The sequence below is a fragment of the Plutella xylostella genome, chromosome 8 (assembly GCF_932276165.1).
Source record: "Plutella xylostella chromosome 8, ilPluXylo3.1, whole genome shotgun sequence".
Lineage (NCBI taxonomy): Eukaryota > Metazoa > Arthropoda > Insecta > Lepidoptera > Plutellidae > Plutella > Plutella xylostella.
The window spans coordinates 3,829,880-3,843,707 of record NC_063988.1 but is presented as its reverse complement, the minus strand read 5'-3'; the positions used below and the strand labels follow the sequence as shown (position 1 = coordinate 3,843,707).

At 37.5% G+C, this 13,828-nt stretch overlaps 3 protein-coding genes across 4 annotated transcripts; 2 read left to right on the top strand and 1 right to left on the bottom strand.

Moving 5' to 3' along the window:
- Nucleotides 1-371: 371 nt before the first annotated feature.
- On the top strand, nucleotides 372-6,285 carry LOC105387501 (cytochrome P450 315a1, mitochondrial). Of its 2 annotated transcripts, none has more exons than XM_048622678.1 (7): nucleotides 372-677; nucleotides 1,327-1,733; nucleotides 2,551-2,754; nucleotides 3,079-3,215; nucleotides 3,514-3,708; nucleotides 5,713-5,928; nucleotides 6,085-6,285. In XM_048622678.1, the coding sequence occupies exons 1-7, from the start codon at nucleotides 529-531 to the stop codon at nucleotides 6,199-6,201; spliced, it is 1,425 nt and encodes a 474-aa protein (XP_048478635.1). In that variant the 5' UTR covers nucleotides 372-528; the 3' UTR covers nucleotides 6,202-6,285. The 2 variants fall into 2 exon arrangements, with proteins under 2 accessions (XP_048478635.1, XP_037971044.2); XM_038115116.2 differs by having other exon boundaries at nucleotides 374-677; nucleotides 2,548-2,754.
- LOC105395120 (cytochrome c oxidase assembly protein COX18, mitochondrial) lies at nucleotides 4,194-5,463 on the top strand. Its single transcript, XM_011567050.3, has one exon. The coding sequence runs from the start codon at nucleotides 4,311-4,313 to the stop codon at nucleotides 5,379-5,381; it is 1,071 nt and encodes a 356-aa protein (XP_011565352.3). The 5' UTR covers nucleotides 4,194-4,310; the 3' UTR covers nucleotides 5,382-5,463.
- Nucleotide 6,286: 1 nt separating the features above from the next.
- On the bottom strand, nucleotides 6,287-13,827 carry LOC105387502 (armadillo repeat-containing protein 5). The gene is made up of 13 exons (XM_048622679.1): nucleotides 13,390-13,827; nucleotides 13,035-13,261; nucleotides 12,698-12,923; nucleotides 12,318-12,486; nucleotides 11,906-12,076; nucleotides 11,078-11,535; nucleotides 10,650-10,864; nucleotides 10,230-10,357; nucleotides 8,916-9,092; nucleotides 8,032-8,269; nucleotides 7,748-7,856; nucleotides 7,387-7,532; nucleotides 6,287-7,261 (listed from the first exon to the last, which is right to left on the bottom strand). Exons 1-13 carry the CDS (start codon nucleotides 13,633-13,635, stop codon nucleotides 6,502-6,504), a joined length of 3,270 nt encoding a protein of 1,089 aa, XP_048478636.1. The 5' UTR covers nucleotides 13,636-13,827; the 3' UTR covers nucleotides 6,287-6,501.
- Between the last annotated feature and the right edge of the window lies 1 nt (nucleotide 13,828).

The following is a 13,828-nucleotide window of genomic DNA, read 5'->3' as shown; positions in this document are numbered from 1 at the left end:
TGTGATAAACTTCGATTTAAAATTAAATAACTACATATAATAAAAGACAAGGTAAATGAGGAAAATTTGTTACAATCAAAAAGTCCTTCGTTTACCTGACTTCAACGTATAAATGTAAGTATAATGTATGAAAAAACTATTTTTATTATTTATTATTCTTCCCCTGTCGTAACTAATCCATATTGTCAGTCTCTAGTACTTACTGCATAATTCATTTTTCAAATTTTATGCCGCAGTTTTGAACAGAAATTCCAATGGTAAGTAATGTTTTTGTCATTGGACAATGATAAAAAATATAAAGTAGGTAGGTAGAATGAAAAATATCAAGTGAATTGAATTAAGGACGACTATTGGTAGAAGAGAACCAACGCAGAATTTTACACTTCATTTAAGATAGGTTGGTCAGTAACTGCAGTGAGCTTGGCCGAACGGCCGGAACTAGTAGTATTGAAATCCGAGAGTTTATTATTGTGTTGTGATAAACAGGTTTTGTGGTTAGTGAGATGCGCGTTTAAAATTCACTTTAAAATGTTTCGTATTCGTATTAAAACGGTCTCAGCTTTTAAATATATGAGCACAAAGGATTCTCCATACACAATTTGTGATGTCCCTCGTCCAAAAAATTTGCCGCTTATTGGAACTAAATTAGATCTTTTCGTAGCTGGAGGCGGAGCTAAGTATGAATATTATTTGTCTTTTAGTTATATTGAAACAACACGCACTCATACATGCATTGACCTTCTGAACTCTCTTGCAGGGTTTGTAACATTACTTATACATTAAAATAATAAAAAAACATCTATTTAGTATAGATGTCAATCCTGAAGGTACAATATTGAATTTTAACAGTATTTATAAAACTTACATCAGTCGAATTTAAACAATGAATTATTGGTTTTGACATCGGCAACATTTAAATTTGTGCCTTCAATCCACATCTTATATTTATTAATACAAATATATTTATTAGGTAGTCCAGGCCGATATTTTATCTGGAATTCACACGACCCATGTTTATTAATTCATTACTAATCAATCTGCTTAAAAGATAATTTTCAAGTTCAAATCAAAACTTAAATTACCCAAATCGGTCCATTTTAGCGACACGAAAGTAACGAACAATTATCGATTTTAATAGAAGTTATTTATGTGTAGTTTATTATGCTATAGTAAAATATTGGCGGATAGGTATCTAATGTATAGGTAAATATACTAATCTGTAGATAAGTAAGTTTGGAATTTAATAAGTGGTGTTTGTATCTACCGGCATCACTCATAAAATTCACCCTGTATTTTTATACCAATCTACTTACAATAATTCAACAGACTTCACGAATATATTGATAATCGCCATAAAGAACTGGGCCCTATATTTTGTGAAAAATTAAGCACATCGGAATTGGTGTTTATAAGTGAACCTAAATTGATGAAATCGCTCTTTTTGAGAATAGAAGGAAAATACCCTATACATATTTTGCCAGAACCTTGGGTGCTATACGAAAAGTTACACGGTTCAAAAAGAGGTTTATTTTTTATGGATGGCGAAGAATGGTTAACTAATAGAAGAATTATGAACAAACACTTGCTTCTTGATGACCCTGACAAATGGTTAGAAGAGCCTCTAAAGATGACCATTACATCGTTTATTAACGAGTTAAATAACAAAATCGATAGCAAAACCGCACATATTATACCCAATTTGGAATCCGACCTTTACAAACTGTCAACTAATGGTAAGTAAAAATATTCACGAACTTGATTCCTATCCAATCCCAATGTTTAATTATACCTAATAATTTACAGAACTAACTGTCAATATACCTTACCTACTGTACAATAGGCTTTTAAAGTGTCACCGTGATACTTTGATTTTGACCTTTTGACTGACACAGAGAGTCGAACCTCGTATGTTTTTCACCGTAAACCGTATTATGAAGCTATTAATTAATTAATTAATTTATCCCTTTTACGTTCTATAAATAATGGGTAAAGGTTCAAGTCACAAACTAATCTTTTCCCGTGACCCGTGAGTTACATACATACATACATACCTATGCACTCACGACTGTAATCCCCGAAGGGGTAGTCAGAGGTGGCTCACAACTCTCACAAGCGAGCCACCCACTTTTCGCAGCACATTTTACTCACGTGATAGGCTGCGAACCAATACGCCGTTTTGGGATAAGTACAATGCACTTAGAATCATGTAGATGTGCAGGTTTTCTCACGATATTTTCCATCACCGTAAGAGCACGTGGTATTAAGTAAGTACTTAAACTCCTTAATTGAAAACACAATTGAAAGAATTCATTGGTACAGGCTAGGACCTATTAGTAACTTAGTAAGTAAGTGCTTCAAATATTTTTTTGAAGTACTTGTCTACCTAGGCGGTATTGCAGAATGCACACTTGCACAGTCGTAATTAATCGTGACTCATGACTGTGAAAAATAAAATATCCTGTAAATAGTTTCGTTGGTACGTCTAATATATTTTCCAGTAGGTAGTAGGTATACATTTAAAACTAAGAAATCTTTTTTTTTTTACAGCAGTAATAGCAGTTTTAATGGGATCATCTTCAAAAGTACAAAAAAGTATGCACTTTAATGAACTTTTATGTAAATTTTCGGATACAGTAAAAGGAATTTTTGAAACGACTACGGCGCTATTTGGATTACCAGTTAATATCTGTCAAAAACTAAATCTGCCCGTCTGGAAAGATTTCAAGGAATGTGTTGATGAATCTCTCATATTGGGTAAGTAATTTTAATTTCCTTTAAAATTAATAGTTTTGTATCATCATTAGCCTATAGAAGTCCACTGCTGCATGCTGGACGTAGGCCTCTCCCAAAGCACGCCACTGGATGCGATCATCCAATCATAACCAGCTACCTTTCGCAAGTCGTTACCCCATCTAGACTTGCCTAGTCGCTGCCTCTACTCCACAACACGTTTACCCCATCGGTCATCGGTTCTTCGACAGATGTGACCAGCCCACTGCTACTTAAGCTTACTAACTGGGTGAGCTATGTATGTAGGTAGGTATTTTTAAAATATAAATATTTGTCTTTTGCTTTCAGCACACAAACTAATAAATGAAATGTTGGATCATAGAAACCAAAGTGATGGTTTGATAAAAAAATTAAGCGACGAAAACATAACAGACGAAAATATTATAAGAATAGCAGCGGATTTTGTTATGGCTGCAGGAGATACGGTAAGCTATCAGCATGAATTTTTTTAAATAGGTACTCAATATGAATTTGACGTGTCTTTGAGTTAAAACAAACATGATAATAATGAATACTTACTATCTGTAGGTATATGTTTCTCAGGTAATGTGCTTTAGTTACGTTTAGTGATAAATGACTAAAGTTTCAAAAAGTTGCTTCGTAGAATCTTACGCAATATGCTTGACCTACATTACTTAATGATTTTTCAGTTTTTTTTTCTATCGATAAAAGTGGTTACAATCTATGTATGTGTTTTTTATGTATTATTTATTTTATTTATAGACTTCATATACGACATTGTGGACGATGCACCTTTTATCAACGCATAGAGAAGTCACGGATGAAATATTACACACCAATGGTACATACGTAAAGAACGTAATAAGAGAATCAATGCGACTCTATCCAGTAGCTCCGTTTTTGACCAGAATTCTCCCTAAAGATAGCTTTATAGGACCATACAAATTGCAGCAAGGCGTAAGTATGTTTAATTTTATTTATTAAAAATCTAATTGTAAGCGGTTTTTCTATATTTTTTACGCAAAATTAAGCTTTGCTGTATAATTTACTGATGCTCAAGTGTACTAAAACGTCGTGTGATACCTACTTAACTAACTTAGAAGGAGATCGTCGCGAATTGAGTAGGTTATTACAGTCGAAGGAGCTGTCCATTCGACTGTAATAACCGACTTTCCACATTCTTTATAACAATGTAACTTTATGTTTTTTTTTTAATTCTACCATTACGTTTATTTTGGATTTAATGTTTCTACCAAAACTAACGTACATTTTTTGCAATGGCAATTTCAAATAACTATGTGCGTTCAAAACTTTATAATACGGTCATAATTTTTTTTCTGACAATGTTGGTAACTTTTGTCTTTGAGCAAAGCAAATGTCAGCAATATCGCAGAATAATAACCTAATATAAATATGTCATAACAAATGTTGTTGACTGTTGTTTTTGTTGAGGTTATGTTTTTAGTTAAGTACAATAATAAAATTTTGTTTCGTAAAGGCAGGATTTACGATAATTTGCTGTGCAGTGTGCACTGTGCAGACATAAATACATCTTTAACATGACGAATTGTTGTAAAATTGCTCTTTATGTGCAGAAGAACTTTTCATTACAACAAAGATCATTCAGTGCGCTTTGTGATGTTAGAAGACATAAAATAGATCTCACAAGACAGACTCCAATACTTTTGCAAAAGCCACCCATTACCACTACAATGACTGAAAGAAGAAGTTTCTCTTTAGAAGGCTTTGTTGCATGGCAAGAGAAAACATATGCCAGTATATCAAATAGTGGTTTGGTTAATGTCATGCAAGATGGACTTTTGTATTTCCACGACACTACCGGCCTTCCCTGGTGGGCTACTATCGTCGCTGCAACAGTCCTTGTGCGGACTGGAATGACACTGCCTCTCACTGTGTACCAATATTACATACTAGCCAAAGTAGAAAATATTAGCCTAGAATTAAAGGAGCTTGTAGAAGAATTAAAAAGAGAAACAGCAATTGCTAAGAAAGTCTACAAATTAACAGATAAACAAGCCATGATACTGTACAAAAGATCCCTGAAGAAACAGTGGAATGACCTAATAGTGAGAGACAATTGCCATCCATTCAAGTCAAGCCTGGTGATGTGGCTTCAAATACCAATATGGGTATGCATGTCATTTGCGCTAAGAAACTTAGTTTACATGCAGCCAATCAGTGATGCGGCTGCATTAATCACATTTACAGAATTATCTGTTGGAGGTTTAGGATGGATTCCAAACTTGACTGTGCCAGACCATTCTCTAGTCATTCCTATTGCGTTTGGTCTGACAAACTTAGCACTGATAGAGATACAGAGGATGTCCAAGCTGAGGCAGCCATCAAGAGTGTATAATATATTTACTAATGTATTCAGGGTATTCTCAATAGTGATGATACCTGTGGCGGCAAGTGTCCCGTCCTGCATGTGCTTGTACTGGATGACGTCCAGCAGCTACGGTCTTGTGCAGAACTTGGTCCTGCTCTCTCCATCCCTGAGAAGAAAGTTAAGAATTCCACTTGCACCCAGTGAGCTTGAAGAACCCTATAAACATTTAAAAGACGAGTTCAGACACAAACTGCAAAGATTTCCCTTACTAAGAAAATAGATACTTTGTTATATGTAGATATAAGAGTTAATTTATTTATAAGTTTAAGTAGTTTGAAATAAATGAAATGTTATGAGAAGCATTAAATTTGTATTCCTTTCACCTAAATATTTAAAACTCTGGTCCCATTAGTAGGAAGGTGTTACTTCAAAATCCACATACGTTTTGTGGAAGGTAGGTATGGAAATGGCATAATTATTATCATAAACCAATATAGTTGATCATACAGGTTTATCAAAATAAGCCACATCATAATTTTCACTCATCATCACAATAAAATTGCTCCTATAGGGAGATAACCATTTTAAATATATTTTTTATGAAATCTCAGGTTCCTGTGATAGCATCTATCTATACCTCGGGCAGAGATGAGAAGTACTTTAGCAGAGCCAATGAGTTCTTACCGTACCGCTGGGACAGGAATGACGCGAGGAGGAGCACTCTGGCCAACCACGAGCCTTCTGCATCATTGCCTTTTGCTATGGGAGCCAGATCCTGTATAGGAAAGAAGATGGCTATGATGCAAATGACAGAATTTATAAAGCAGGTAAATACCAACTTGCATTTTTTTAAATTAACTTTTTAATTTTTTTGGTGCTACACCCTACCTATACTTTATTATATCCATACGATTCACATGTGCATATTTATGAGAGATTCATATTAATTATTTTAAATTAATAACTATTTTTATATTTTTCAGCTGGTGCATAACTTCCATATTCATCCTTCGGAAGAAAGTAATAAGGTGAAAGCTGTTACTTCGGGAGTATTAGTGCCGGACAGACCACTGAAACTAGCACTTTCTCAGCGCAAATAAAACAACTAACTGTATGTAACATACCTAGCCATGTTAAACTATATTAATATTATGTTTGTAATACAAATGAACTCAAGTTATTTATAGATTTGTTTTAATTTTTATTGGCGAGCAAAATATATAAAATTACAATTAAATTAACCAATAGGTACTTACAGGTAATTCATACTCTGTGGAATAATAAAATAAATGCGAAGAAAATATAAATTACACACTTTACAAAACCATATTGAACACATTGAAACGAAACAAACCTAAATTAATCATGGTAAACTTACGAGTATATAACATAAATTCATTTCATTTAACCAACTGACGTAAAATCATGCTTTTTATATCATCTAACCATTGCTCCTTATATTCCATATTTAAAATAGACGTGAACGATCTCGTTCGTTCGGCATCACACATTTTCCCTGTAATTATGTAGGCGACAGACTCTACGCACAGGAAGCCCATACCCTCACTGAGCGACCAGATGTAAATCTTATCTGCAGAGTCCGGTGTCAATAGGAACTGTAGAATGGCGCTGCTTAACAGCTCTTTGAGCTTGTCGAAGAGGTATCTATCGGACAGAAGCAGCACTTCCAAGTTTGTCTCCAGCTTGTCGGCTAGCGGGAAGATGAGCACGTCGTTCTTTGCGTTATTCAAACCTAAATGCAGTAAAGTGAGTAAGTATTCTAAGGCTGGTTTGGTGATGTTCCTTATTCGCACGCAGCTCTCTACCGACTCCTTGAAGCACCCCATCAGCATGGCACTGAATACCTCCGAGTTCTGACAGAGGAACACTTTGTTCGCTCGGACGGTGGACGAATCGTCCAACTCGAAAGTAACGATTTCTTCCGCCGATAGATTATCCAGAATTGGATCGTAGGACACGGAGATGTGGTCTTTGAATCTGTGTTCTAGGGACTTGGGGTCCTTGATGTGTACGTTGGTGGCGAGCTTCGATAAAGCCACGACGCAGTCCTGAAGCTCTTCTTGAGATTCTGATATTAATTCGAAGAGTAGATTAAGTGCATTGCAGTCTATAAAGTATTTCTTCAACGGTTTTTCAGTTCTAGAAAAAATAAATGGCAAGTTTTAACTTTAAGGTTATATTTGTAAGTGTATGCTTATGCTCAAACTAGAAACTGATAGTGTGGAAATATTGTATACGTTCTTAGATATGGATATTGGCCTTACCTTACGATATATGGCAGTGTTAAACATAAAGTTTGCTTGATGCAAGAGGTTCCTTTTAGCAACTGGTAACTGATTTCCCCAATTCCATAACTTGACTCGGCTAGTATAGTCAACTGAGCCAGTAACTTCCCACTCAGTCTTACAATCTGAAATTAAAAGGTAAGGTACATATTAGATAATGGTAAGGTTACATTATACTCAATGGGGACGCAGAGGCAATTGTAGATGGCAGCACAAGTCTAATGTCAAATAATAGCTCCATGTTATTGGTTAGTTCCATCGATTGATTTAAATTAAAATTCAATTGTAAGTCACCTATTTATGTATCTGTCTGTAATAAATAAATAAACTTTTTACTCACTTGTTTGCACTGTTGGCATTTAGCAGGCGGGTGCTTCGAGCTCACTGACATGTTGTGTAACCTTAGAGCTAATCTATGTTTCAGTATACTCATTAAACAGAGAGCATTGCTGGAATAAAACAGAGAATGACGTGATTATTTGGTATGTTGAGTCCCACATTTTTCACATTCATTAGATTGGATTGCCACTTCCAAAGGTTAAACACCTGACATTTCTCATTTGTTTAAAATAAATTCTTCTAATTGCTATAAAATATCAAAAATCATGGCCAGTAGGTACTAACCTTAAAACCCTGGCAAGAATTCTGGCGGCCCGACCCAGCGGCCTCTTACACCTCTCCACATAGTCCAGCAGTGCGTTCAAACACTCGCGTCCCGTCAACAGTTCCAGCGTGTGGTTGGGTACGGGATCCTCTATGATCGCTCCGTAAGAGTGACACGCGCCGTGCGATACTCGGAATAGGAGTACCAATACGCACGCTATGCGGGAGGTTTTCGAACTTGTTTCTAGCTTGTTCACGTCTGGAATAGAATAGGAATAGATGAGTGGTTTTATAATATCGAGTAACCCAATATAGGGTAGTTTTCATAAACGAAAACTTCAAAATTATGCATGCTTAATTTATGAACGAATGGATATCAGGGTGTGAAACGCGTCCTTGTCGACATAGACAATCAAGTCGCGCGACTATTCCATTCGTGTCGAGCCTCACTCTGCAACTCCATGAAGATTTATAAATCAAAATTATGATGGCACTTATCACGTTCGTTCTTTCATTACTCTAAATCAGCTCGCGATACAATTCGCTAGTGTCGAGTTACCTTCAACAGGCGTATCTTCATCATGGCTCTCGTCGTCGTCCATGATGAGGTCGTCCAGGTGGATGGCGACCTGCGCGGCGCCCAGCTCGGCGGCCTCTCGCTTCCGATACCGCTAGTGACTTACCTTCAACAGGCGTGTCCTCATCGTGGCTCTCGTCATCGTCCATGATGAGGTCGTCCAGGTGGATGGCGACCTGCGCGGCGCCCAGCTCGGCGGCCTGCTCTAGTGTGGAGTTACCTTCAACAGGCGTGTCTTCATCGTCCATTATCAGGTCGTCGAGGTGGATGGCGACCTGCGCGGCGCCCAGCCAGTCACTTAATTCCTATACCGCTAGTGTCGAGTTACCTTCAACTGGCGTGTCCTCATCATGACTCTCATCGTCATCCATGATGAGGTCGTCGAGGTGGATGGCGACCTGCGCGGCGCCCAACTCGGCGGCCTGGCTGCACGCGCCGCCCTCCTCCCACTCCGCCTCGCTGCACACCGGCGAGTAGCGGCCCGACATCTCCGAGTCGGAACTTTCTGGAATGGACAACATTTCAAAAAACTAAAGCTGGTATAAATCGAAAACCATTTCGAGATTTAGCTCTAAAGGCCACAAAAAAAATGATTTTGTATTTTTTGGATGTATCATTTTCGAGAAAATCATAAAATAGTAAAAAAGTGCTGATGACGTCATGCATCAGGTGCGATGCCATTTGATGATCAAAGCCTATTTAAAAACAAAGTAACTGTCACTTTAATTTTTGATTGACGTTGACGTTTTATCGTGACGTTGTTGTTTATTTGAGTCATTTTCATAAATTCTGTTCTGACACTTTCTGACAATTTTTTTTTGTTTATCTTTTAAAATGGTTAGTACTTATTAAGAGATGACCTCTATAATATGTCCCAGAGCATGCCACCGCGTACACAGCTGAAAAAATGCTTCTGCTTATTTTTTCATTATAAGTAAGTACTTTGTATCATCAGAAATATCAATGTCATTTGAAAATAACCCATTTGTTGGTTGGCATGTAAACAAAGTTTAAATGTCACTTGTCAGTGTAATTTATGTCTATTTTCGAGGATAAGGCAAAAGACAAAAATAAAAATTGAGCCTAATATGTGATGTCACTTCCGGTTATAAAATAACTAACTTTAAAGTTAAAAATAACATGCAAAAATTAATCTATATACAAAATAAAAAAATACGGGTCCTCTAATTCTTTATAAACTTTCCGAATAGCTAGTAAAAATATAGGGTAAAGAAAATGAAATGTTGTCCATTGTGAAGTTGGGAGATAAGATGGAGGGTTTCAAGGCTACGTTGTTTTGACGATAGTTTAGTATAATCGAGTGCGTGGTGCACACGAGTATGTAAGTATAGATTGTATCTCGGAAGAATAATAAAATGGTGGCCAACTGGTAAGTACCTACATGTTGAATTTATGAACGAATGTTATGAGAGGGTACAGGAGGGTAACTCTATACTAATGAAAAGGTTAATACAACGAGACAGAGCCGTGCCTCGCGTAGCAGCGCTTTGAAAATTAGTTTTTCATCATGTAGAAACCCATGGCGAGCGAACCGATTCCATACGCGCATCACTCCACACCTTCAACGAGACCAAACAAGTGAGTCGTGTGCATTGGCGAAACAAGTATGATTACTACTCACCATCATTAGCACTGAGCGGCGAATGTGGACTGCCCGAGCTGCTCGGACTCCACTGATACTCCGTCCAGTAAGGAGAGGCGGAGCTTCCCTCCCCCGTACTAACGCCAGACTCGGGGCTCCACTCCAATCTGGAATAAAAAAATAATTTCTATAACTCTTCCTTTCCTACTTGTGTAGCTTGTAGGTAGGTACATACATACTGCTTCTATACGGTCAGGATAACCTGACTGCTTAGAACGCCATATCTGGCATTGAGAGTTTTCAGTAAATGTTTTCATAGGATTTTTTACCTATTATAATATGTGTATATTGTGCTTTTGTATTGTTTGAAAACAAAAAATTAATGCCGTATGGGGTTTAATTCACAAATGCCTGTTTAAATTGCTATTTAGGGTAAAGTAACCAGTGACTTTTACAAACCTCGGCCGCTTATTAGACCCCATTCCTCTATACTCGGGGCTGAACCCCGACTGGTTCCCATCAGAGTAAGGCGACAGCGGGCTGTGGTCGGAGCGGTCGGGACTCATGGCGCTGCGGGACGACTGCTGCGGCTGCGGCGGCCATTCCGGGCTCTTAGGCTCCCAGTACACTCCTGCTGACCAGTCCTTGCTCGCCATTTTGATTAGCTGCGATTTCTGGAACAAAATAGTACCTAATCTTAGAATCACTATTTAAGAAGGAGGGTGAGTTAGAATAACTATCTAAAGAGGAGGGCGATTTAGAATCACTATTTAAAGAGGAGGGAGAATTAGAATCACAGAGGTGGTCAAAAGACCCCTCTTTATAAACCAGTTTTATAAGAAACATGACGCAATGCATGAATGCAAAAAAAATGCATTACAGCTTACCTTCTTCAACATCTTAGGACTTCTAGAGCGCGGCCTCTTGTAGCATTTTCTTCGCTGCGTCGGGTTCTCATCGTCGCTCTGGCTGTCATCAGACGCGTCGCTATCCACCGCGTCCACAAACCCCACTATCATGTTGTCTCTCTCTATCACCACCCTCAACTCATCCTCATTCTTAGCGTCCATCATGCTCTGTCTCCTTCTAGTGAACAGATTAGTTTTGCTCATCCCGGGGTCTTCTAGATTAGGTGGTGCATGTATTTCAGCTGTGGTAGCAGAGAATGGGCAAGATGCCGTTTTAACTGCCTGTGTAGTCTCTGTGTTTGGTGGCGGCTCGATGACGTCACTCTGCATGTCGTTGTTTTCTAAGTTGTTATGTTCGAATTCCATTGTTTTGAGGTACTCTGTGAGTTCGTCTGTCAGCAGGTTTATAAGACCCTCATTTACTAGTATTTGGAATGCTGTGGAAAAAATACATTTTATTCAATACACCAAAAATATACCGGACCGCCCCCAATAGGTCAGTTTATCGTCTTTCAGCAACATATTATTTTAATTCCTAGTTGTTAGGTTATTAGTTGAATAATTTAGTATAGCGTTTATATTTATACCTACTTAGTTTAATAATTTAGTTAGTTAGTTAATATTTAATTTTATCTAGTTATAAGTTTTTCTAGCACCTGTTACATTTTACATAGTCGTAATTTTAAATAAATTCTTAATTTTGATTTTATTCAATTCCAAGTAAAAGAAAAGTTGAAAAAATTACGGTTTCGAGCAGCGCGCTTTTGTTTTAACCTAAATATGAACCCAAACAATGCAGATACTCACAAGTATCGTCGAACACATACTGCAGTAGAGCGTGCATGGCGTGCGGGCTGCGCCTCGCGGCCGCCAGTAGAAGAGGCAGGCCCCGCGCGTGCCGCAGCCGCGAGCGGTTCACAGCTTCACCACTGAGGGCCGCTAGAGCGCGCGCCGCACCCTCCGGCCACCAGGATACTTCTGTAGATAGGTAAATGAAATGATGTTTGAAATAAAACTAATATGAGATTTCATCCATAAACGTAAGTATATGAAGGCAGTGGTTGATAGCAGCTTTTTTAAAGTTGCAGTTTTATTAACATTATTGTTGATAAGTATGAGATAGTTTTCCGTGTGTTCTTGCTAAATGATGATAATATATAGGATAGCAATCTTAAATACCTTTTAGTTATTAATATACTACAGAATATTTTTAATTTACCAGAGATTTTCTTCAGTATCCCAACAATGCACTCCACAAGCCCAGCAGTGCCGAGCAGAGGCCGGCATGAAGACAGGTAGCAGAGGTTCATGAGACACTTCAATGCAAGTGATTCAAATGACTTGGTCAATGCCACCAGGCATTGATATCCTCTTCCATCCCCTTGAAGCTGTAATGAGTTTTAATTTAGTAACATTATTAGCTATTGCATGAGAAAAAGTACATACATGGAAAAAGTTAGGAAAGCTCTCAATCAATAGAAATAAATTTTGGAGAATTGACTGATTCATTTATTCCTCAGAGATTGAGAGTATACACCTATGAGTCCTATGAGAGTTGAAGATAGCATTTTCTTTGAAAGTATAGACTTAATTCCTAACCTGTTCAGCACACTGTGAAGTACAATGAGTAGTGAAGTATCCCAAACACTTCAGTATTCCAGTAATAAGTTCTTCCTGGCTTTTTCTCAATCCATCACTTTCCTTAGTGTTTGAGGATTTGATTATACCAGCTGACCCACACTCTGTTGTTAGTAAAATGGCTATACAGCGAACTGCATTAAGACCTAGCATCTCTTCCCTCTTTTCAGTCACCATCCATAGTTGCCTGGAGAAAAGAAACAAACATATTGTAAAAATTTAAATGATTGGTTTGTTGTATTGTAAATAAAGTACATGGTAGGTATTGTAATAATTAATAACTTTTTAATTTAGTTACCTCACAGCTCTAACTGCCATAGTAAGTGTAGGATATGATGTGTTTCTATCTCTTTTCTCAATGAGAGTAATGAGCGCTGTGACTGCCCCATGGTTGTGAAGAGCTTCAGCATTTGAGTTTCTTTGTGCCAAGTTCCCAAGTAGGCGGCATGCTCTTCCTACTATGCTGTCACGGCAAACTGTCTTCAGAATATTTACAAGTGGACCAAAAGCATTAAGTTTTCCAACCTGAAATAATATGTTTTAGTTAAGTATACAAAGTGGGTATTGTGTGTAAGCAGTTAATGGGTAGATAATTATTAATTAGGGTGACCATCTTGATTTCGACATAGTAACAAAAGAATTGAAAATCTTACAGCGATACTGCTTTCCTCTTCCAAGCAGCAATTGCCAAGTATGCTTAGCGTGATATCAAGGATCCTTTCGTTTGGTTTACGAAGATGAGGCACTAAATAGTCCAAGCCTCCACAGTCACGAAAAAGTTTGATTCCATTGTCATTTGAAGTGATTTTGCTCCTAATTTTCAGTAGAGATTCTTGCACTTTTGAAGAGGATGATGATTTTAGACCTTCTATGGTCGATTTAACATAGCTTTTGTCCATTTTAAAGATATTTTCAAAATATTTATTTTGGTAAAAAATCTGCCATTTTTATTATTTTGACAGACAGCTGTTCCAACGTTGTCTTTAAACTCGTCAATATTTCTCAACAGTTGAGTCGAACGTTGGCTTTGTTGAATGAACTTTTGTGTACGTGCAACAGAAATATGAATATTGTCTGTGGTCATTTCCATAG

Excerpts from the sequence above, each read along its gene's own strand:
- LOC105387502 (XM_048622679.1), bottom strand. The coding sequence starts at position 13,635 with ATGGACAAAAGCTATGTTAAATCGACCATAGAAGGTCTAAAATCATCA. Across the intron at positions 9,093-10,229 it reads GCCGCTCAGTGCTAATGATG|AAAGTTCCGACTCGGAGATG; the intron begins GTGAGTAGTAAT and ends TGTCCATTCCAG. Across the intron at positions 7,262-7,386 it reads ACACTGCCATATATCGTAAG|AACTGAAAAACCGTTGAAGA; the intron begins GTAAGGCCAATA and ends TATTTTTTCTAG.
- LOC105395120 (XM_011567050.3), top strand. The coding sequence starts at position 4,311 with ATGACGAATTGTTGTAAAATTGCTCTTTATGTGCAGAAGAACTTTTCA.
- LOC105387501 (XM_038115116.2), top strand. The coding sequence starts at position 529 with ATGTTTCGTATTCGTATTAAAACGGTCTCAGCTTTTAAATATATGAGC. Across the intron at positions 3,709-5,712 it reads CATACAAATTGCAGCAAGGC|GTTCCTGTGATAGCATCTAT; the intron begins GTAAGTATGTTT and ends ATGAAATCTCAG. Across the intron at positions 5,929-6,084 it reads TGACAGAATTTATAAAGCAG|CTGGTGCATAACTTCCATAT; the intron begins GTAAATACCAAC and ends TATATTTTTCAG.